Below are 22553 nucleotides of genomic sequence, written 5' to 3' on the forward strand. Positions count from 1 at the left end.
CTGTGCAATAAGCGACCAATAGTCTTGTCATTTGATATTATATGTAATGGAGCAAAACCCTATGCACATTCTTGTTCTTTACTAAGATCATTATCTGAGAAAGGAGTTTAGCTGCATTAATGGGACAACCAAGTTTAAGTAGTGGACTTTTATACTGCATTAATTTGATACAATATAATTACCGATGCTAATTACAAACTTGGTTAAAAAGGAGGATCAGTTGATATGGTGAGACTAGCATCTTGTAATCCCGAAGGCACATCAAATCCTGACATAAAGTCATCACCGAAGATCACAGCACCGGCCGCCAGCGCTCCAGCACCCATTCCCATTCCAAAACCCGGTGCCCCTCTACGACCAGGCGGTGCTCCAGATGATGGCATATTAACATAGGTATCCGACATTCTATCTGTTCTTGGGATAAAAGTGGGTATGTACCCAACATTAGAAGGTGGGGGAGGTGGTGGCGGAGTTTTGGGCGGCTCATAGCTTGGTCCACTTGCTGGCGGGTAGCTTGGTCCGCTGGATGGCCGGTAACTTGGTCCGCTGGCTGGTGGATAACTTGGTCCCCCTGATGGTGGGTGGCTTGGTCCAACTGCATATGGGTTGGAATAGTTTGTAGGGGAAGGCCTTGGTTGTGCATATGGAGAATTGATACTGAGCTGACTTTCTGGCCTTCGGTGTGGCGCTAGAGGTTGAAATGTTGGTGCAGACCCATCTCCAATAGCCAAGGTGATGGTATTGCTGAGATCCGTAGGTCCTCCCTCACTGCCTGCAAAAACAGAGTTATTAGTCAATAATCACATCAATTCCATCGAAAGAGTTAGACTGTGATCCAAACTATATGTCAAGGATCATGTTGCCATCAAACTTCAACCATGAAACGCATATATGAGGGACTGAATTTATACAAGAAACTTAAACTGGAAAAAAAAAAAAAAAAAAAAAAAGGAGTTGCATAAAAAAAATTGGATCTTTCAGAGCTTCTGAAGAACACCCCCATGAATTATGAATACCTGTGTATGAGCTTCGAGCTTCCATGTCCTCAGATATACGTATTGAAACATCGACGAATCCTTGAGGCTTGTTGGAGTTCTTCTTCCGCAATTGATAGCTCCCAACTTCTTCAGCTCCTTGTCTTGAAGCCTCAGAATTCTTGTTATGCTTAGCCAGAAACTCTCTCAAGACAATAGTTGCTGTACCCTGAAGCCTCTCTCTGAGGAATATAGGCTCTCTGCTGTACACTTCAATGTGCAGCGCCAGATCCTTCAAGTTCGACTCTGAGTCCTCAACCAAGGTAGCAAACTTGGTTTTCCATACTGGATTTGCATTTCCAGATGCATCAATCTTGGTGCAGTATTTGTTATTCGGGTTAGTCCACCCAACGGCATACCATTGGAGCTTCCATAAGGAAGACGAACGCCGGAGGCCCCTGGCAGATATCAGGCACACTTCAACCCAGAGTTTCCCCATACCAGGCAAATTGAAGAAAGAGAGAAATGGAGAGAACTTTCTTGTGCAAGGTTGTCTTAGGATAAAGTTTATATGAAGAACAAGAAGGGAAGCTGTTTTGCATTATCTTGATGGCTACTTTACTTTGGTGGTGAGATAATTTTTATACCCGAGCAGCATTATGGGGCAACCCCTTTTGTCAAACTTCTTTTCCCCAGCAAAAGTGCATCACAGATGGGCAGGAATCTGTAATTAATAAATAGAAAACGTACAGGAGATACTGTAGGGAATATGACTAAAATGGTCATGTGTTAACAGTGAAACTACTTTACAATAGTTTACATGATCTTGACTTTTAACCCATGGAAGGGTGGGTAGGGTCTAACAATCAAATTACCAGATTACAAGTAAACTAGCCTCCTCCCTCCAGGAAAAAGAAAAAGAAAGCCCATTTTGGCTCTTTTGTTACAATTTGATTATGCAACATCTTCAAGCCAAAATGGCGACAACCAACCGAGCACACAAAAATCTTCTCATCTTGGTGCTTCAGCCAAGTTAAAAACAGCGGCTCAACTTCATGATTTCATGGTCTTGGAATATGGCAAGGTCTTCGAAAGTGGTGGAACTAACAATAGCTTTCGACCGGCACGTTTAACAATCTGGTTGTCTTGAGGATTAGTTGAAACGCTACTCCTCGTATACATCATTGCAGTGGAGCCTAAAATGTCATCCCCAAAACCGCACACTTTGAAGAATGACCTGAAATTAAGATTTACAGCAGATATTTATCCTCACAATCACAATCACATTGTAAGGGGGAAACTTTGTTCGGCAAAGCATTGAGTCAGATTGGTATGATTAGTTACCTCTCATTCTCTGAGCAAAGGGCTGCTATGTCATAGATGTCTCTACTTGTGAGCATTCTGCACCAAGTATTGAAATACTTTTAAAACACCACAAAAAGGGCATCTTTATTTCAGGATGTTACATACAATCCCTAGAGTTCAAACAAGCTACTAGCTACTCAATGTTACAAGTCCTATAATTCAGAAAAAGCAACAGTAAAGCAAAAAACTTGAGAGAGAAAAATAAAGAAAGAATAGTGAACCTTATGATTCTTTTAACTATCATCCTGCCAATTCCCATTCCCCGCAAAGAAGGAAGCACCTAGAAGACACTGAAGCATATCTATATCAATACTTCCCAAGTTCAACACTTTCTCTTGGAAATTAAACTCAGAAGAAGATTAATCACAAAACCAATTTGATTTGATTGATATATACCATGACATCGTAGATGGAGGCAGTGAGTCCAAGATCAGAAACTGCACGCCCAAAGCCAACCAATTGACTGTTCAACGGGGTAACAGGCATCACCACATTCTGCAACAACTCTCCAAAACCCACTATCTTCTTCTTCTTCTGCTGCTGCTGCTGCTGCTTTTCCTTCAAAAATGATGAAGATGATGAAGAGCAACCAATCACGTCATTTGGCTTGCAGAAGACTGAGACCAAGACTGAACTGTGGGAGAGAGCGACGCGCAACTTGTGCAAGTCCACAGCTTCAACGACGCAGCGGCCACCGCCGGCGTCCACGTAATTGGGGAAACGGTGGCATGAGAGGTTGCACGCGATGAAGAGGTCACTGAGGTCATCTGGGTTCACGTGGGATGGGTTTGTGGATATAAAAACTGGGACCAGGGCTTGCAGGGTTTCTGGTGCTTTTGGTTTCGATTCTGATGGCATTTTCATGGTTTTTTCCATTTGGATTTTGCCGCCTCTGCTTCTTCTGCTCACCCATTTTAGCTCCATGGTTTTCTTGGTCGTGTGACCCTCTACTATATGCATGGGCATAGCGGCTGCTGCTGATGTAGCTGCAGCTGCACTAATCTCCATTTCTTTGTCTTTCTTTCTCTCTCTGCAATTTTTTGTGAATCGTTCGTCCTCTGGAATGGAAGATAATGTTGTTGAGTGTGTTCCTGAACTCATAAACTTGCAGGATGGTTTGCAAAATCCAAATGAAATCCGAAAAGTCAAAAATGCCCTTACTGTTTTCATGATATAATAAGGGTGAAAACGCCACTATCTATTTTACCTATTCACGAATTCACCCCAAGGTCTGTCTGTTGTCTTTTTCGAAACTATTAGCAAATTGCCAATTGGTCCTTTTGCGCTAGACGACAGTAGTTTAGCTAAACATTTAGATTGCTGCCACTTGTACGGTTCGATCTTCGTTCATCCTCTTCTTAGACCTTTCCCGCGGCCCAGCGCGCTCCGTAAAGAAATTTTTTTACAGAAAAAACCTGAAAGAGATTTGATGCTTCAGTCTAAACCCGTACCCGACTAAACCGACCCGGATTCTGCTATTCTGCCATCAAACTAAAAGGTTCAATTTTTCAAAAGACTTGAACAAGAAGACATGGAAAACCCCAATCTCCATACAAATTTTTATAGTGAGATTGTGAACCAATGTGTATGGTTATGAATATGAATAAAAGCTACTCTCCTCAGTCAAGACAATATTATCAATCAAAAGTTCACAATTGGAAGCAGCAGGGCATGGATTTTATAGGAAAAACCAAAAACAAAAGCAACTTCATCACACCATTAGTTTATAAAAGCAAAGGATAGCAATAAGGTCTCATGTTCTGAGGAAAGAAACATATGATACTACGGAAAACATGTTTATTCAGGTAAAGTACCCATAAAGCCTGCCTCAGAGGCGAAGAGTCCATGGGAAGTAATCGGTTCCCGCAGTGGCAGCTTGCTCCTGAGAGCTTGCTGGAGGAGCTCGGGTGTTTGATGATCCATCTCGACGACGACCAACACTTAACCATTCATCTATGTCTGATAACTCTATAGCACTTCTGCTGGTTCCAGAGGTTGACGTATTCTGACTCTGCTGCTCAAATAGCTTGTTGAAGAAAGGTTGCTGTGGCCCTAACTCTGTTGGCCTAAACAAATTCAAACCTTGACTTGCCTGCTCGACATTGATTCCATAGTGTGTGCTTCCTCTCCCAGCCACTGGTTGAAACTGATGTGCTCCACCTCCAAGATAACTTGGGCCCAGGGCTGGACTCTGACTTGGTCCAGAAACAAACTGGGGAAGCCGCGCTGCAGACCAAAATGGCCATGGACCATGAATCTTCTCAATTTCCCCCCGTAGATCGGAGGCATGCACATCAGCTATCAACACATTCTTGCCTTTACCATCTCCAAATAAGGAGTTCATAGAGGAGGAACTCCCAGATAAGGGATTGGTGGGGTAAGAAATAATTGATGCCACATTAGGAATTTGGCCTAAAGCTCGACACTGGAAGTTTGAAGTTGCATTATCAGGATTAAGATCTTCAGTTTGAAGATCGGTAATGTTTTTGAACTGCTGCCAAATCAAGTCTGAATTCTTCTCAGAAACCATTTGAGCTGTTGGCCCAACCATTTGAGGTGATGCCATGTTAAGCATTTGACCTAGAGCTCGATGCTGAAAGTTTGAAGTCACATTATGAGGATTAAGATCTTCAGCCCCTTTTCCCGAATTGTGCTCGGCAACCATTTGAGCTGTTGGCCCAACCATTTGAGATGATGCAACATTAAGAATTTGACATGGAGCTCGGCACCGAGAGTTGGAAGTTGCATTGTGAGGATTAAGATCTTCAGCACCTTTTGTGGAATTGTGCTCAGCAACCATTTGAGCTGTTGGCCCAACAAACTGCATCAAGCTTTCTTGGTATCCAATACTATTCTGCTTAGTCTACAAAGCCAGGAAAAGTAATCAATATGCAAGTACATACAACTCGGACTACACAAATAAATAAGACCTTAAAGCTCGGTCCTCTTTTCTATTACAGGCCTTTGGATTGGTTGCTGTTGCATAAAGGTTCAGCTTACATGAATGTATACATGTATTTTTCTTTGAGACAATTTTTCTTTTTTATATCAGTTTGGGACAACTACTTAAGATACACCCATGAGCAGATGCTCCACTGCACTGCACACAGACATTACTCACCTGCACAAGTTGTTTTGAGCTGCAATAGACTGTAGACTCGATTGACTCATTCGCAGTGGGGAGTGTATTCAGAGGCCTGTAGGTTTCATGTTGATCTACTTCAGAATGCTCAGAACTTCTTTCACCTCTACAGCCTGTTTATGGGAGAAATGAAAAGAGAATGAGTTCAACTATATTGAATGCTAAAAGGCACTCTCAGTGATCTGGTAAGGAGGTTATTAGCCTACAATAACCAAAACTGTAAAACTCAGACAGGCACTTGACTCACGTGCATTAATGTCTTCAATTACAAGATCATGCAGAATACTGGATAAGTCAAAATCTCGAGCGAGTAAATATTTGCATAGTTAGTTTTATATGAATTCTTAGGGTTTTTCGTTGTGTAGAGAATTTGTGTTAAGATTTAGCAATCCGATTAAGTTAGGTATTAGTATGGGTGTACCAATTATATAACAATATTTTATATTTCTATAGTTCTCTATTACTTTGTAATCACTTTGGCAAAATGTAAGTTCTGAAGTTGGACTTATAGGGCATGCTTATGTTTCTTGTTTGGACGTAGACCTACCCTTTGAAGCCATCCCATTTGTTGACCTGTGAGAACTATTACGAATGTTCACTTCAGTCTTAGCCCTCTTACTGGTTCGCAGTCTTGTCATGGAATGGCTACTTTCAAAGTTCTCAGGGTCATTTTTCAAAGCATCAAACAACCGCTCTGCTAGGTCTCTTATAGCACAAGCCTGAAAAACCATAAATCTCAATATAATAAGGAGAAAATGCAGATTTCAAGAGCATAAACAGTCAGCCAACCTTGATGATAACAACAGTGCTTAATGGACTTACCTGTCTATAATAGGTGGTTGTTGACAAGTTGAAATGCATTGCGTTGTTCCATACCAAAAACACATCATGCTGTATGTTAACCAAATAATCATCAGAACTAAAGGGATAGCTTTATATATAACTATCAACATTAATCTACCAAATATTACAATCACAAATGTGATGGAAAGCAGTTTGTTTCATACTCCTACAACTATAAAACTAGCATGCCTCACTAAAAAAAAATAGCATGCCAAAAACTAAATTTGGTGAGGAAACCAATGAACCAACCCAACCGCTTAAAAGTCAAAACAAACGTGCATATACACTCAAATTTTCACCAAACATAAAAAGGGAGATGCGTATTAGATACAGAAGTCTCGAGAATTAGATACAGAAGTCTCAAAAACAAGTTCTCTTCCCAGCTTTACCTAAAGGAAAAACAAGAAGAGAACCATGGAGTCTAGGAGCAAACCTCGAATTCTTCAAATGTTCTGTAGCTTTGTCCATTGAGTTTTGCTGAAATCGTGCTGAAATCCATTGGCTCTTTAATGATATCATAGTAGTCTTTAACCTTTTACATTAAGAACTATAAATAAGCAACTATAATGGTATACATATTTGGATAGACCATAAATACAGTAGACAAACCTCTTCTGGATTTACAGCCTCTGCAAATAGATTGTGTGAGTCTCTCCTATAATTAAAGTTAAAAACAATAAGGCATTAACTTCCTTGATGTGAAATTCAATAAGGAAGAGCACAATCGCTTCTAGGAGAAAAACAAAAAAACTTCACTTCAGTCAATTATAACATGGCTAACAACAAAAACGCAAGTAGAAAAATGTCATAACCAAGTGTTTACCTTTTCAATATACCAAGCAGCAGTTCCAGCTTCCTTCTTTCTGGTAACACAGTACCAGATGACAAGGAAACTGTTTGATTTAAGATAAGAAATAATGAATTAATGAGTCCTTGCCATCCTAACATAGATATAGTAAATTTCAATTCAAAATTTAAAGGAAAAAAAAAAATGAAACACCCTCACCGTCATTTGTACAATGGTCTTCGTTGCTCGAATTACCAGCCTTCATTTATGCCAAAAAGGAGAAGAAAAAAGAAAAAAATTGTAACACCAGTGCAAAATTATAATGAATATACCTGTCCTTTCATTCAAATAAAATAGCTCAAATATATATGAAGTATGTAGAAAAAAGAATGTGGAGTGCCTACCAAAGTTTACTACTAAGAATTTATGCTTGATATAAAAAATAAAAAACTCAAAATATTCAATTAATTGTCATGACAAAGCAACAGTTCAACATTTCCACTTCCTGTTCAATAACTGTTCCAGTTTTCGCAGCCTTGTTTAGTACACACCTCTTTTTTCAGTTGATACTCAACTGTATTTGCAACCAGATCCTGGACGGGTGTACTCTTAACCTTTTTTCTTCTCTGCGTCAGGTCGGAATCTTCAGTAACAACTTCCCTGGCTGCATCACATGTCGCCTTGCCCTTATTCTGAGTCTTTTTTGCTTCCAGTTCAAGTATTCGCGCACTCCTTCTACGTTCACCACTCCACATAATTGCTATTGTTATTTGTTATTTTCCACAATCACCTCTATGAGATACAAATCAAGTGATAAATCAAGTGAATGTCCCCTACTGTTCCACAAATCAAGTGATAAATATTAGCGATGAAACATGGAAAGTTCAGGAAAGCTATTAGATATTCATGTACAATATATGTAATCTTGGAAAATAAAAGTGACAGGAAAAAAAAGAAAAAAAGAAAAGAAACTGAAATGCCATGAGACACCACAAATAGTATTAGTTTCAGTAAAAGGGTAAAGGGTTACTGGTACATACTAAAAAATCAAGCGACAAACAATACAGAAATGTAAAGAGAAATAGAAATTGGGTGAAATCTCACATAACCATTTCTCAGCAATAACCTTTGTTTCTGAAATGGAAAATATTTTCATATTTCAGTTAAATTCTTTGAAAACCTGTTTTAATTTCATGCTAAAATGTTTTAAACGACACTTTTGTTTAGCCAAATTGAAAAGAAAAAAAAAATCATAGAACTAAAGTATGTCCCTGGACCTTTTAATAAGTGGGCCACATGACCACTTAAGTGCATCGTTCATCCACTGCAAAATCATATTCTCTTACATACTCTCTATCTTTGCCTTCTCTTAGATAGGATACTATCACATCTTTCAAGAACTGATTTTCATTATAATCACCAAGCAAAAATCTGAAAATTTTCTTTAAACTGATGCCACCTGATCTTAGATTTTAAAATGCGATAGAAATACAAATTCAAGTATCGCTCAACTGAGACACGTGAGTTCCACAATAAATACGAACCAAAAAAGTAAACCCTATCATCTTACTCTGCAAAATAATTTATTAGTAATTATGTGAACTTTCATCAGCTAAATTTCTTATTAGTAATTCAATCTCCTAAAAGAAGATAGAATATTAGGCCACTTTCTATTCCAATTCTAGTAAAATACATATACTAAAAGAACAACATGTAACCTATTTATGCATTTATTAGTGCACATCATTGCAAAGCAACCACTACCACCACCATATATTTCAAATTTTCCAAAAAAAGGACAGATGAAGAAAAATATATACAGAATGATGGGCTACATATTTGTACAAAGCACATGTTCTTGTTCCTATTTTGTATATTTCTTCATATTATTGCTAACAGATGAAGAAAAATATACAGAATGATGGGCTACATATTTGTACAAAGCACATGTTCTTGTTCCTATTTTACATATTTCTTCATAATATTGCTAAATCATTGGAACTATTTTTTCTACAAGAAAAATTTCTAACCAATTCTTATTTTGATACCCAGAAATCCTCCAATCCCACTTCATGGACTTGGATTTGAAACAAGGGGCCCCACCGAACCCTACAATCTTTGGACATTCTAATTTCTAACCAAATTAGAGTATCCAATTTCTCCCTTCTTCCATAATTCGACTTCTCCCCTTGGGTACCAACTGCTTTACAATCTAGTAAGCAGTCAGGTGTTGGGACTTGGATCAGACGCCAAATGTATTATGACTCTGGGTTTAGCTATAATATCAAGCCAGTGTGCTTGAAGATCTGATACCAACACAATTCCTCTCTTTTTTATCACTCACAACATAGTTGGATCAGACGCCAATGTATTATTACTCTGGGTTTAGCTATAATATCAAGCCAGTGTGCTTGAGGATCTGATATCAACACAATTCCTCTTTTTGTATCACTCATAACATTATTGATATCAATGAACTAGTTCCAAGTCTAGTACAAATCCATCAATTCTGTACCAACCACAACAAGCTTCCCAAAGTGACCAAATCTTAACACATCAATATCACAAATGGATGACAACCACAACTAAATGATAGGAGAAAATAAAATAAAGAGAAAAAGCACCATTTGATATTAAAAGAATAAAAAATCAATGAAGTTGATATTCCTTCGAAAAGGGCTAAAAATATTTTCTTAGTCTTATATTTTTTTATTATTATTAGCAATACTTTTCCTTTTTAGTTGGACTTGCCTACCACCAACCTACCTCGATTGAAAGCTGATATCCGTGCAACTGATCTACTAAAAATGATTAATCAGGGGTAAACCTTCAATCCCTTTCTATTCTGATGATGGCAGCAAGAAATGGTTTTTCAATATACAAAAACATAAAAAGGCTATCTAAGAGCAATCAAAATTTGCAATTTCTCTTCTTGGATTTCTCCCATGGCCATCAAAAAAGGCCAAACTGGTAAAGATCGGTGCAAGTAGTGACAGAAGGCAGAATGCAAGACTCACATTCAAAAAAGAAAAGCAAAAGAACATTACCAATTGCATCTCCTTCAAGCAACCGAGCAGTGAAAACATTTACAGGACCTCCGCCTAGATAATGTCAATCCCGACTGATGCTCCAATAGAGCACTATTAACCCTAAGAAGGCCATTTATAAAGTAACTTAATAAATTTCACCCATTTAAGGTAATCTTGGTGGATTTACTTAGACATGAGCACAAAATGACTAGGACGGGCCTCCCAGTGCATGAAGAGATTAGCCTGAAAATTGTGTTCTGGAGAACAAATGGAGCGGCGTTGGCCCCATCTGGCAAAACACTAATGGTTAAGTAAAAATGCATGGTTAAAACCAAAATTTAATACTTAGACTCAAATTTACTTTTGTGAACTGTGGTAACCAAAGTGATTGAAATAAATAAGAGCTTTATTTTCTGATAAAAATGTAAAAATAAAAATAAAACAAGGAGTTATAAATCATAACTTCGTCTCATTTCCATATGTGTTTCTGACTTCATTTTGCCGAAGCCTTTATAAAGCAAATTTTCACTATTATGGCAACTAGTAAGTAAGTCTCTTGATGAAAGAATTCAAAGAAAAACAAATTTCTGGCTTAGATATGATGTATGAATAATGTGGCATCCTCTATAACATTGTTGGAGTAAATTAGTAAATGAAACACTTGATGTCCGCCAACCAACTCCTGTGTATTTCCCAAAATATTTCAATCTCAAGAGTTTAGAACTAATAGACTATCAGTTTTTAAGAAGCTCTTGATTATACCACAGCACTTTCTCCACATATGCAGGTATACCACCACCTAGCTCATGACATATCTATTTTTTGTGGTCATGTCTTGGCCTCAATTCTTTGAACTAGCAATTCATTTTTAATAAGGCTTGTCCATTTGGTATATACTATAATCAAACAATAAGAAACAATTCATGAAGCTCAAGATTAAGTAAGTAAGTCAGTTTTTTTTTTTTTTTTTTTTTTAAAGAACAACACTTCAATAATGACCCTTTTAATGAAAAAGCAGTGACAGAGGCAGAGCTATGTCCAAAAACAATAAAATGCAGAAGCAGACATACCAGTATCCGCTTCTTCAACCATTGGACATATATTTATGTTACTCTGAAACAATGCCAACAGCCTTCGACCCTTGGAACCCATTTGCTGAAGAAGATTTCTGGCATCATCATCAACTTTCACTGCAACAATAAAAAGTCGAGCACTTGCAGAAACTTGTTTATGGTAAAAGTGAATATAAACCCATGAGAGATAGAGGGACCAAAAAAAGAATTCGGGGGTTGTCTTACAAAGATTCACTGACGACGAGCCCGGAATTCTTGGACCCATATAACTAACTGATAAAAGTCTTTGCAGTTTCTCCCAAGTAGTGATTTTTTGGGGAAATTACTGTGTTTCTTTGTTTGGAGGGAGGCTTGAGGGCCCCAAAAGTCCACAAATTTGATGGGTCACTGTGACCTCCTCCTTCTGCGTCTGACTCTGAAGCCATTTTCATCTGTGAAGTAAAAGAGGACGGTGCTAAACCGCTGCTACACCTTTCATCTCTGTAGATTTCAGGAAACATATTGAAGGAGGAAGATGGAGAGAAGCGTATGTAGAATCGCGGTTTGCAAATGGTCTCTTCTCAACAGTCTAACGTGATGTTTCTCATAAATTTGGTACCTTCAAGTTTTCCCCTTTTTTTATTTACACTTTTTTTCTTTTTCGGTGTAGATTCTCCTATTTTGATATGAATCTTTCAATTTCTGAATTGTTTATTTGGTTAAAACATGATTATTGAATTTAAAAATTCATTTATTTTCCATGTATGCATCAAATAACAAAGATAACATCAAATCATATCAAAACATATTTTTAAAATAATTTTTAAAAAAGCTTTGTTTACATTCCAATATCCCAAATTTGGCAAACATGACATACATATAACTCGAACAATAATAGACACCTAGCTAGCTACTTCAATGATTTTGGACTTGTTTCTATCTGTCAAGAACAGATTTCTGAATAAGGATATGTACACCATTTCCAGGCCCTACAATCATTTTATAAGCAGGAGAATGCTTATATTTGGGAGACAGAGAGAAAGAGAACTTGGAGATAACAAGGGAGAGCACAACTTTCAATTCAACCAGGGCTAAGTTTTTGCCCAAACATAATCGAGGTCCCAACCCAAATGGGATGTAGGCTTGGGGAGACTTGCAAGCCTTAGACACACCATCTATGAATCTCTCAGGCTTGAATTCATTTGCATCAGGTCCCCAAATTTCTGTATCTCTGTGCAATGTTGGGATCAAAGTCCATAAGCATACCCCTTTAGGAACACTGATCTTTCCAACTTGGGTATCTTCAAGTGCCTCCCTTGACACAAAGGCAGCCGGCGGGTACAAACGCAGGACTTCTTGAATTACCATAGCCATCTGCAAGGGTGTATGCATGTATGCAGGGTTATGTCGAAGACTTATACTCAAACGGGATTTTTTATCTTGCTAGACAAGACAGTCTAGCATGTTACGTTTTCAGATATCGTTGGTTTTAATAAAGTAGTTTTGTTCGAATGTGTAGTGACAACACAATTTGGCATCAGAAAAGTATCCTACATCCAACAAAATTATAATGAACATACAGATTGATGCAAGAACTTGTACCGTTTTCAACTGAGGCAGTGAGTTTGCATCTGGGAGGCCATCTGGGCAAACCTGAGCCAACTCTGTCCTAATTCGAGCTTGCCACTCGGGATGTAGAGCAAGCAGCATCATACACCAAGAGGCAGCAACAGCTGTGGATTCATGGCCTGCAAAGTATATGCTCTTGCAGTTGTCAACTATGAAGCGCTTGGATGAACCTTTGCCTAGGCTTTGGTCATTGATGGCTCCCTCTAGTATCGTCTGCAGTAGATCCTTTTCGGCTGAAGATGTCTCTGAGCCTTCTCTTTCTCTCACTGCCTCCCAGATCAATGACTCTATCTCTCTCTCTAAGCACCCTATCTCATTTTGCTTCTTCAAGCCACTGCATTATAATCAGCCATTAATAATAAAAAATATTTAACACAGCCAAAGTACATTGTTAACTAGTGTTAAATTTGCATACCCCAAATTAGAAAACAGGAAATTTTGCTGGGAAATGACTTCTTGAAGGGCTCTAAGCTTTGAGAAAATCTGTTTGCCCTTTATATAAGAGCTTCCAAAACAAGCTCTTGATATAACATCTGCAGAAAAATCCCTGAAATCCTCATCCACTTGAATCTCTGCTGTCATGCCCCCTTGAGCTTCAATGCAATCCTCCCATTTCTGAAGCAATGTCTGTCCTGACTCTAACATCAGCCACACCATGCCCTGCCACAAAATTATCAATTAATTTCTCTCAATTAAAGTTGTTTCACAAATTTTTGGACCAATTTTAATTTTTAATTAATTAATTACCTTGACTTTGTCTGTGAAGAACTCAGGAGCAATGATTTTTCTCTGTTGTGACCAGACAATGCCATTGGACCTCAAAACGCCATTGCCAAGCATGGGTGCAAGCCTCTTGCTTACATAAGAAGGCTTGCCTAAATCCAAACTCATGCACTGGTTCATTTCCCTTACTAGCTCTGGCTGGTTCACATACAAATGTTGTCTCATTCCTGTTGAGTAGGTGTATATTTGACCTGCAACACATTCATAAATTTTATGACTATAAGCGATAGTCTAAATTACAAGAGAAATGAATTCGAATATAAGACCACTAATCCATAAATCAAGATATTTTTTTTCTAAGCTAGATTCCGTGGTAAAATTTAAAAAAAAAACACACACACACAGGACTGAAGCCCATTCAATTGTTTTGATTATATGGTGGGCCAGACAGGGTCAGCTATAGTTTTGGACTTTTGAGTCTAATCTGCCCAAACCCAGCAACTGCTAGCTTTTTAAACTCGAGTCTATCAATCAAATATTTTTTCGAAAAAAACATGGGGATGGGTCACCATTATAATAATTAATTAATCTTCATCCAAAAATTGAAAAAATAATGCGTGTTTCATTAAAATATTGTGTATCTTCACACTTGTAAAAGAATAATATTTATTTGTTGTGTTAGATTATCAATCATAACCACATCATCAATTCTATATTATATGCGGCCCTCCCATGTTCCAATCATCATATGGTCTTATAAAAATATATTTATTTATTTTTGTTAGTTTGAAATATCATTAAAAGTAGTCATTGTCTTGCCTCCCCACATATATTAAATTGTGCTACTTAATTATATTAACATAATATGATTAGACAGTAATCAATTGCAAATTGCCCCGAGACTTTGACATGGCTTTCCTTAAGTACATATTTAACTAGTTAAACTCGAGAATCCAAGCATCTGAACACATTTCTATTAGCCAAGATTCTGCCAAATCCATTGACTGAGTTGGAAAAAGTTGACCAACCCCCCCCCCCCCCTCTCTCGGTCTCTCCCAGGACAGCCAAGAAAAAACAAATTCCTATCAACTCTCTTTCCCTTCGTTTCTGTTTCAGATTTCTATCCATTTTTGCTGGCCAAAACCTTTTGCCAACTTTCCGAATCACACTGTTTATATGTAATATATGTACATGTGTGTGTGAATAAAAATATATAACATGCCATGAGAAATGTTAAAAAGAAGTAAAAAAAGAGGGAGAAAAAAAAAGGATTAAAATTTAATACCATATTGTTTTCTCCAGTGTTCAAAGTAGGGGAAGAGTGTGGAGGTGTAGTCATGGGCTACAAACTCAGAGTGGTTTGGAGTGTTGGGGAGTTGGTGTTGGATTTTCTGCATCTCAGGCAGATTCCCATACAGAAAAGAAGGCGCTGGGCCTTTGATGCCTTGCACTCGGAGCTTTCTTCTGAGCCTCTCGGACTTTAGCCACACTGTGTTGTAGAGGTGAAGTAAGAAGCCAACCAGTCCGGCGGCAGCCAGAGAAGAAAGGAGTTTCAACACAAAAGAGACCTCCATCTCTCTCTCTCTCTCTCTCTCTCTCTCTCTCTCTCTCTCTCTCTCTCTCTCTCTCTTTTAGTCTTACTGGTTTTTCTTGTAGCTACCTTAGTCATATGATATATATAGACTACAATGAGTAACCCGTGCTTTTACATGAATCTGTACAAAATACAATGGTTCGCAGCATAACATGCCAGACTGTGTAACATGATAACATTATCACAGTTACTTATGAATAAATTAATCAAATGTAGGTAAATATAATGCTATATTTACCAATTTTGTTCTCTAGACGATTGTCACTCTTTCGTTGATTCAAATATGGACCCATTCTGAACTTCCTTGTTCTTATTTTTGAGAAATTAGATATTGACATATATACTAAACTAGCACATAATTGAATCATATTTGGTATACAAATTGATATGTCTAGCATTATTGATAAAATATACTGTACACAAATAAATATATATGCGTCTAGCTTGCGTGTATAAAGGCTGAAAGATTTACTATATTTAGGGGGAGGTCCAGAGAGAGGAGGGAGGAGGACCCATTTCGGCTAAAAGTTCTATAATATTAGTGTGAATGGTTCAACATTACTGCAACAACCCCACGTTTAACACTTGTTATATAAATATGATGATTTTGACACGCCAAATTTTCATCTCACCAACTTCTTCCTAATGTAATTTAAAGTACTAAAATTATCATTTTTTAAATATTATGTGACGGTAAAATTGGATGAAATACATTTATTTAAGATAACGACATTATTAATTAATCATAATTGAATATATAAATTGGCGAGTCGGGTATCAAGAGAGTGATGTATGCAATTTAAATAGGGTGTTCACGATCATTTCCCCTATATTTCTATACATATATAATGCAATATGCACAAGTTTTGTACTAAAAAAGAGAAAGATAGAAGAAGGCGGCCAAGAAAGGCAAGCAAATATATATATATATATATATATATATATATATGCTTTAAGGTTATGCTTTGCTATATATGAAGAGTTCTTATCTAAAAAACTAACCCATCTACAAGCACTATATATATATGGCACGTACATGCATGTGGGTTCTATAATACAACATCTTTCAGTTCATCGGAAGTGCATGAACCATATATTTGCTTGAATTAATGGATCAAATTGGGTGGCCAATGTGAAATGTTGACTTTGTGACAAATTGATCAAAAGCAAATTCTCTCTAACTATGTATTTGGACTAAATATGCTGAGGGTAAAAGAACAAGCACATGAACATGAGCAGGGGGTTCTAGGAACATTAAGAAATACAAATGGACAAAATTATGAACAGTAACATTGTAAAAGAAATTGTATTTTAATACAAAGTGATAGTTTAAAACTACTCTAATCTATAATAGGGGGAGATCCGAACTTGAGTGTAAAGGGGCGGACTCATTATCATGGCCGACTGATCTAAAGTACAATGCAACAGTAACTTAATGTTGGTTAGCAATATATAAGAGTGTCTTAATCTGCAGAAACTCATAATTCAATATATATTGCAGGGCATATGAAAGCAAAAGATGAGATGGTGATTGGAGAAGGTGGCGTTTTATGGTATAATTCAATATGCCGACAATCTGGGTCAAACTAGGGTTTGATGCTGTCAGTGGCACAGGATGATGAGCCAGTAATCTAGTGAGCTAATAGAGTTAGAGAGACGGTCCCTCTCTCTCTCTCTCTCTCTCTGAGGACGATGAATTGAATTTTGGGGTCCCAAAATTCACAAAAAGAAAAAGATCCTCAATCTTCCTTCTTACATACTTAGGACCACTTCAGTTTCTCTCAATAATCTGTTGGACCACCGATGTGACTAAACTTCCATTATTTATTGCTATTTACAACTAATCTGTGTTTGAAAGGCTTTGAAACTATCTTCTTGTCATTGAAATTGAACTGTCAGGACGTCACAAGATGGCGAGGCTTATATACTTATTATGCCTCAATTGCACTTGCTGCCTTGGCTTTGCATAATCATGTGGTGCGCATAAACAAGACTTTATCAAAGCCAAGATTTAAAAAAACAAAATAAAACACTAGCTAACTCTTCTTCTCTGTCTAGCTAAAGTCAGTCGCGCATGCGCTTGAGGTGATTTTGGCCGTTGATGCATGTGGGGTTAACTAAGCATCAACAGTCAAATCAACCATGCGCGGGAGACTGTTAGCCAATGACTATTGGCTCTAGGACAATTATAGGATGCTTCAATCTTTATGCATTATTGAGTGCATGTAGAAAGTGAGAATAGGGACCGTGCCGTCCTTGAAACATAGGATTGTGGGGATGAAAAAAATCTGAAAATGCCCCATAAGGGTACCCATAGTTATCCAGCAGACAGATTGGTGTTCTTGGTGAATTAGGTAGTCTTCCACTTTCAAGACAATAGGTCCAGACTCCAGCTAGCTAGCCTCATTCCACTTCTTGTAAACAATTGTGAGCCATACAACCTTCAAAGAGAGAGAATGGTGAGGGATCCACCACCATCTTCCAAAACACACAGAACTTAGGTCAGTGAACTGAATGGTCAGTTCGCCAGGTTAAACTTATGCGAGCTAAGGCCATTGGAAATTTGGAATCTGGCTATGTCCACCGGATAAAGTGGAGTACTTACTGAGATTATATTTCACATCGAGAATGATAAAGAATGTGTCGCATCGATACTGTTGTACGCATTTCATTTCATTACTAATTAGTTTTGAGTTTGAATCTCTAACTTTTACACTACACCAAAATATGCATTATACGAATTCTTATATCACCAAATATATGGAGAATGTAAGGTATATTTGTAGGTTTTGCTAAAGTCCCATCGGTAAAAGTCTTAAAGAGACGCCAATGGGTTCTCACCACAGTAGACCAGTGTGGATTCCCCTTCTCTCATGGCATCCAGAATCAAATTTCAGTGAAATTTCTTTCCTCCAATGTAACATAAAAAGAAGAAATTATAGGAACATTTCTCGTGAAGAATTTAGCAATTTTTCTTCTTAATGCCCGCACATCATGTTACCTACTTTAGCTTCGTACCATACCACGTCTTAACCTATTTTAAAAATTTTATCGACCATCTTGCTCATGCTCAAGGAGCACATCAAAGGAACATTGCCCAATTTCACCTGTAGTAATATTGAAAAGTGAGGGCGGTTCCAACAAAAGAAAAGAGCAAAAATAAAAAGAATGGTGGTCCACCGGTTCAGCCAGGCAGTGGACGGTCTTTATTAAATTGTAGAATATAATACTTTTTGTTTACCAAAATAAAAACCAATTTCTAGTTGGGGTATAAGTGCTTTATTTGCTAGCCTTGTAAAGTAAAATTGTTTAAGCCCAACTAGGCCCAAAATTTCTGTAGCTCCTGAGCTTAATTTCATTTGAAAGCCCAATAAACCACCGTCGAGACTTGCCGTCAATTTTCCCAAGAGATTTTTGAAAATGGATCAGAGCTAGGCAGAAGAGACACTCATCATCCCAATCCGACAACAAAATCTCCCTCTCCGTCACAAAGCTTGAGGTTTGAGTGCTCCATATACAGAGGAAGAGGGAGAGACGCTTTGTTTTCTCTGAAATTGGAGGTGTGTAGGTATCTCTGCAGCTAAAGCCTTAGGCTTTTCGTCCCCAATTCGCTTTCTCAGAGTTTAGGGTTTATGCGATGCGATGCTACAGAAGATCACAAATTGTGTAATTGAAAAGGAAGACGAGTAGTAAAATATGTGTTACAGTCTGGTTCTAAGTCTGAAGTGAGTGTATCGGGTTTTTCTGAGAGGAATTGATGGAAGGGGGAAGGAGAATATCGGCAAGTCCTCGGCCTTGCAATGGTAGGAGGGTGGTAGCGAAGAAACGACCTCGTGTTGGTGGCGTGGATGGGTTCGTCAACAGCGTTAAGAAGCTTCAGAGGCGCGAAATCAGCTCCAAGCGTGACCGTGCTTTCACTATGAGCGATGCCCAAGAGCGGTTTCGCAATATTCGCCTCCAGGTACTGCTCTTTCTTTTGATTTTTTATTGAAGGAAAGTTTGGGGCTTTGATGCTTGTTTACCTCCGTTGCGTACTTAGGTGGTTGTGGTTAGCTCTAGCTTTTGTGCTGATTTTCATTAAGTTCAAAAACCAAAGATAAATAATGGGTTTTGTTGTTAAATTATTAGGATGATAGATCCTCTCACAGAAAATTGAAAAAGATGGGACTCTGTTGTCAATTATTGTCATGCATTCCTTAATTTTGTTCAGTCCTATTCACTGTTAAGGAATGTGAGCTCAATTGCTCGATTATTACTTATTCAAGCTCCCTAGAGACAAAAAATAGAATATTTCTTACTCTAAAAACTATGGTAAGATGAAATCCCTCCTATTGTTAATTTGTGGGTGTTAGGAGCACTCAGTGTCGTTCAGTTAACAATATGCTTCGGTCTTCAGTCAGTTGTTCCTGTTTAATTTGAACATGGGGCCTTTATACTTGTGATGCCGCTATTTTCAAATTCTTAGTGCTACGAACCTGTCATAGGCTCTACTTATATGATATGCATTTGGATCCCACTTCATATTACTAATGGAAACACTTGAAAGCATGTTGTGTAATAAAGCTCATATGCAACAATACTGTTAGAAAGTTGTAAGTTTCAAGATTGGAGATTCGATTTGTGCAGTCATGTTGTCTCATGTTCCTGAGTAAAAACTGTATTTGTTTATGCTAACAATCAATACCGAAAATCTTAATGGATTTAATATTGCGATGAAAACGGAGTTATGCACTAGACATGCTTTTGAAATATGAGTGAAAAGATTCCTCACGGACGATGTTAGTGCGCCTGCAATACCTAATTTCTGATTCTGGTGATATGTAATTGCATAGGAGGAATATGATACACATGATCCAAAAGGTCACTGTGCCATGGTTCTGCCTTTCTTGCGAAAGAGGTCAAAAATTATTGAGATTGTAGCAGCGCGTGACATTGTGTTTGCTCTTGCGCAATCTGGTGTTTGTGCAGCATTTAGCCGAGGTAGTAGCAGTGATATTTTTATTTCTAATCTTATCCTGCATGCACTAGTCTTAGTACTTATAAAAGTTGAAGGAGCGGAATATGTAATGTTTTTATTTTGTTGGATGCAGAAACCAACCAGAGAATATGCTTTCTGAATGTCAGTCCCGATGAAGTGATAAGAAGCTTGTTTTATAACAAAAACAATGACTCACTTATCACTGTTTCAGTTTATGCTTCCGACAATTTCAGTTCCTTGAAATGCAGAAGCACTAGGATTGAGTACGTAAATTCCTCCACCCACCCTCCTCTTCTCCTCCCATACACACACATATACACGCGACACACAACCCCCACACCCCCCCTCCCCCCACCCCAAAACAAAAAAAGGCCCAAAAGAAACAACAGTGTAATTGTCCCATTTTTTATATTTTTTTTCTTCTGAAACTGTCAAATTTTGTTGTCCAGATACATTCGAAGAGGTAAACCAGATGCTGGCTTTGCTCTTTTTGAATCAGAGTCACTGAAATGGCCTGGTTTTGTAGAGTTCGATGATGTAAATGGGAAGGTTCTCACTTATTCTGCACAGGATAAGTAAATATTCTGTCCTACTGGTCTTCATCTCAAATACACAATTATCTTCTTGATCTTGATTTACTTTCTTTTTGGTTCTATTTTATTATCAGCATATACAAGGTGTTTGATCTGAAAAACTACACAATGTTGTACTCCATATCAGATAAGCATGTCCAAGAGATTAAGATTAGGTGAGCTTTCTTCACATGCCTCCTTTTCTTAAATAGTGCATCCGCAGACACACACACACTCTGGTGTTGGCATTTACATTTGGTATTTTCTTTTGCTATTGTTTAGTGGACATTTATTTTGCTTCTGTTTTCCAACTTTCTTTTGCAGTCCTGGAATCATGCTGTTAATTTTTACTAAAGCTAGTAGCCACGTTCCTCTTAAGATCCTGTCCATAGAGGATGGTACTGTTCTCAAATCCTTCAACCATCTCCTTCATCGGAATAAGAAGGTGGATTTCATCGAACAGTTCAATGAAAAGCTTCTTGTAAAGCAAGAAAATGAGAACCTCCAAATTCTTGATGTGAGGATCTTTCTGTATATCTTGCTGATGTATTATTATTAAATCATTTGGATTTGTATGTCTGACTGCTACATCTGTAGGTTCGTAATTTTGAGCTGACAGAAGTTAGCAGAACTGAGTTCATGACACCATCAGCCTTTATATTTCTGTATGAGAATCAGCTATTCCTGACGTTTCGAAATCGAACTGTGGCTGTTTGGAATTTTCGAGGAGAACTTGTAACTTCTTTTGAGGATCATCTTTTATGGCATCCCGACTGCAATACCAATAACATATACATTACTAGTGACCAGGATCTTATTATTTCTTACTGCAAGGCTGATTCTGATGATCCATTATCTGAAGGAAATGGTAAATATTGTTTCCTTATATATATATGATGGAATATACTTGCTTTTTTGAATGTTTTTCTCTTACAATATTATAAGTTGGAGAATCCTTTCTGTGAGAAGGCGTTGATTTTCTGACACTGTTTGCATCTCTATTGCAGCAGGTTCCATCAATATCAGCAATATTTTAACTGGGAAATGCCTTGCTAAAATAAGAGCAAGCAACAACAAGGAAATTGAATGTGGCAGCAGCTGCAATTCGAAGAAGCGGGCCCTTTCATCCAGAATTAGAAGTACAGTTGCAGAAGCCTTGGAAGATATTACTGCTCTCTTCTACGACGAAGAGCGGAACGAGATCTACACGGGCAATAGGCTTGGTCTAGTTCATGTATGGTCTAACTAATGGTTTCATAAGTCAGTTTGTTCACCATGTATGCCCCCCCACCCAATTAGATTCTTTGTTGGTCTTCTAGATGGTTGAATTGATTGTGCTGCCTGCCCCCACTGCAACGACTTCCTAGAACAACTGTACCATGAATTGCCCTTGTACCAGTAATCCCTCTGTTTACCTAAATCCGAATTCCTTCCTTGTTTTGTCTGTCTGTGTTGAGCTTGAAAACTTATTTATAGAGTGCCTTTTTCATGGTGGTGTAATATAAATGTAGAATTGAGTTTGCCTCTGTACGAATCTTTGTTTTTTTATATATATATTATATATATCTAATTCGCAGCATGGTAAATTGTTGTTTGCCATTTTCATCCAGCTTAACTGCACTCCTTAGTCTTATTCTATTTTCTTCAACAATAATTGTTGCTATTGATGGAGCTGTAAATGGTGGAAGTGGAATTGGTGTGACCACTTGCACATGTACAACCTTTTATACCCTTTTTAGGGGGCTCGGCTTCTTTTTTGCCCACCTCACTCCGACTCTGATGATAAAGTTGAGTTCGTGTGAACACTTTACCTGGATTGTAAGGCTCGCAATATCTTGCTACTATTAACCATCATGTCATATAAG

At 37.9% G+C, this 22553-nt stretch overlaps 5 protein-coding genes across 10 annotated transcripts; 1 reads left to right on the plus strand and 4 right to left on the minus strand.

Annotated features, from left to right (window-relative positions):
- Position 1: 1 nt before the first annotated feature.
- Positions 2-1670, minus strand: LOC117617432 (actin cytoskeleton-regulatory complex protein pan1). The gene is made up of 2 exons (XM_034346800.1): positions 1017-1670; positions 2-772 (listed from the first exon to the last, which is right to left on the minus strand). The coding sequence occupies exons 1-2, from the start codon at positions 1471-1473 to the stop codon at positions 204-206; spliced, it is 1026 nt and encodes a 341-aa protein (XP_034202691.1). The 5' UTR covers positions 1474-1670; the 3' UTR covers positions 2-203.
- Positions 1671-1776: 106 nt separating this feature from the next.
- On the minus strand, positions 1777-3815 carry LOC117617430. 3 transcript variants are annotated; one of them, XM_034346798.1, is made up of 5 exons: positions 3547-3798; positions 2736-3397; positions 2561-2619; positions 2319-2375; positions 1777-2211 (listed from the first exon to the last, which is right to left on the minus strand). In XM_034346798.1, the coding sequence occupies exons 2-5, from the start codon at positions 3345-3347 to the stop codon at positions 2028-2030; spliced, it is 912 nt and encodes a 303-aa protein (XP_034202689.1). In that variant the 5' UTR covers positions 3348-3397; positions 3547-3798; the 3' UTR covers positions 1777-2027. The 3 variants fall into 3 exon arrangements, 2 of the variants coding, with proteins under 2 accessions (XP_034202689.1, XP_034202688.1); XM_034346797.1 differs by having other exon boundaries at positions 2736-3797; XR_004584347.1 differs by having other exon boundaries at positions 2154-2211; positions 2561-2629; positions 2736-3815.
- A 143-nt stretch (positions 3816-3958) lies between these two features.
- Positions 3959-11853, minus strand: LOC117617425 (bromodomain-containing protein 3-like). Of its 3 annotated transcripts, XM_034346788.1 has the most exons (11): positions 11439-11853; positions 11211-11330; positions 7663-7947; positions 7331-7370; positions 7148-7217; positions 6934-6979; positions 6758-6856; positions 6304-6372; positions 6029-6200; positions 5461-5594; positions 3959-5202 (listed from the first exon to the last, which is right to left on the minus strand). In XM_034346788.1, exons 3-11 carry the CDS (start codon positions 7864-7866, stop codon positions 4168-4170), a joined length of 1869 nt encoding a protein of 622 aa, XP_034202679.1. In that variant the 5' UTR covers positions 7867-7947; positions 11211-11330; positions 11439-11853; the 3' UTR covers positions 3959-4167. The 3 variants fall into 3 exon arrangements, with proteins under 3 accessions (XP_034202679.1, XP_034202678.1, XP_034202680.1); XM_034346787.1 differs by having other exon boundaries at positions 11211-11853; XM_034346789.1 differs by lacking the exons at positions 11211-11330; positions 11439-11853 and adding an exon at positions 10159-10249.
- Positions 11854-11988: 135 nt separating this feature from the next.
- Positions 11989-15197, minus strand: LOC117620200 (cytochrome P450 714A1-like). Its single transcript, XM_034350340.1, has 5 exons — positions 14830-15197; positions 13569-13795; positions 13237-13481; positions 12795-13155; positions 11989-12566 (listed from the first exon to the last, which is right to left on the minus strand). Exons 1-5 carry the CDS (start codon positions 15116-15118, stop codon positions 12129-12131), a joined length of 1560 nt encoding a protein of 519 aa, XP_034206231.1. The 5' UTR covers positions 15119-15197; the 3' UTR covers positions 11989-12128.
- A 3195-nt stretch (positions 15198-18392) lies between these two features.
- On the plus strand, positions 18393-22274 carry LOC117619203. 2 transcript variants are annotated; one of them, XM_034349095.1, is made up of 8 exons: positions 18393-19099; positions 19971-20118; positions 20229-20379; positions 20566-20691; positions 20784-20864; positions 21013-21205; positions 21286-21556; positions 21696-22274. In XM_034349095.1, exons 1-8 carry the CDS (start codon positions 18896-18898, stop codon positions 21935-21937), a joined length of 1416 nt encoding a protein of 471 aa, XP_034204986.1. In that variant the 5' UTR covers positions 18393-18895; the 3' UTR covers positions 21938-22274. The 2 variants fall into 2 exon arrangements, with proteins under 2 accessions (XP_034204986.1, XP_034204987.1); XM_034349096.1 differs by having other exon boundaries at positions 18504-19099; positions 21699-22267.
- The last annotated feature ends 279 nt before the right edge of the window (positions 22275-22553 follow it).

Source organism: Prunus dulcis, chromosome 2 (assembly GCF_902201215.1).
Source record: "Prunus dulcis chromosome 2, ALMONDv2, whole genome shotgun sequence".
NCBI lineage: Eukaryota > Viridiplantae > Streptophyta > Magnoliopsida > Rosales > Rosaceae > Prunus > Prunus dulcis.

What these genes read in the sequence shown, in the direction of transcription:
- LOC117617430 (XM_034346797.1), bottom strand. Translation starts at nt 3,509, where the DNA reads ATGAAAACAGTAAGGGCATTTTTGACTTTTCGGATTTCATTTGGATTT. An exon ending in CCTCCATCTACGATGTCATG is followed by an intron (nt 2,620 to 2,735) that starts GTATATATCAAT and finishes AGTGTCTTCTAG; the next exon opens with GTGCTTCCTTCTTTGCGGGG. An exon ending in CTTTGCTCAGAGAATGAGAG is followed by an intron (nt 2,212 to 2,318) that starts GTAACTAATCAT and finishes TCTTAATTTCAG; the next exon opens with GTCATTCTTCAAAGTGTGCG.
- LOC117620200 (XM_034350340.1), bottom strand. Translation starts at nt 15,118, where the DNA reads ATGGAGGTCTCTTTTGTGTTGAAACTCCTTTCTTCTCTGGCTGCCGCC. An exon ending in TCTTCACAGACAAAGTCAAG is followed by an intron (nt 13,482 to 13,568) that starts GTAATTAATTAA and finishes ATTTTGTGGCAG; the next exon opens with GGCATGGTGTGGCTGATGTT. An exon ending in TTCCTGTTTTCTAATTTGGG is followed by an intron (nt 13,156 to 13,236) that starts GTATGCAAATTT and finishes ATTATAATGCAG; the next exon opens with TGGCTTGAAGAAGCAAAATG.
- LOC117617425 (XM_034346788.1), bottom strand. Translation starts at nt 7,866, where the DNA reads ATGTGGAGTGGTGAACGTAGAAGGAGTGCGCGAATACTTGAACTGGAA. An exon ending in AGTATCAACTGAAAAAAGAG is followed by an intron (nt 7,371 to 7,662) that starts GTGTGTACTAAA and finishes GCATAAATGAAG; the next exon opens with GCTGGTAATTCGAGCAACGA. An exon ending in AGGCTGTAAATCCAGAAGAG is followed by an intron (nt 6,857 to 6,933) that starts GTTTGTCTACTG and finishes TTAATGTAAAAG; the next exon opens with GTTAAAGACTACTATGATAT.
- LOC117617432 (XM_034346800.1), bottom strand. Translation starts at nt 1,473, where the DNA reads ATGGGGAAACTCTGGGTTGAAGTGTGCCTGATATCTGCCAGGGGCCTC. An exon ending in AGCTCGAAGCTCATACACAG is followed by an intron (nt 773 to 1,016) that starts GTATTCATAATT and finishes CTGTTTTTGCAG; the next exon opens with GCAGTGAGGGAGGACCTACG.
- LOC117619203 (XM_034349095.1), top strand. Translation starts at nt 18,896, where the DNA reads ATGGAAGGGGGAAGGAGAATATCGGCAAGTCCTCGGCCTTGCAATGGT. An exon ending in TGCAGAAGCACTAGGATTGA is followed by an intron (nt 20,380 to 20,565) that starts GTACGTAAATTC and finishes TTTGTTGTCCAG; the next exon opens with ATACATTCGAAGAGGTAAAC. An exon ending in GTCCAAGAGATTAAGATTAG is followed by an intron (nt 20,865 to 21,012) that starts GTGAGCTTTCTT and finishes TTTCTTTTGCAG; the next exon opens with TCCTGGAATCATGCTGTTAA.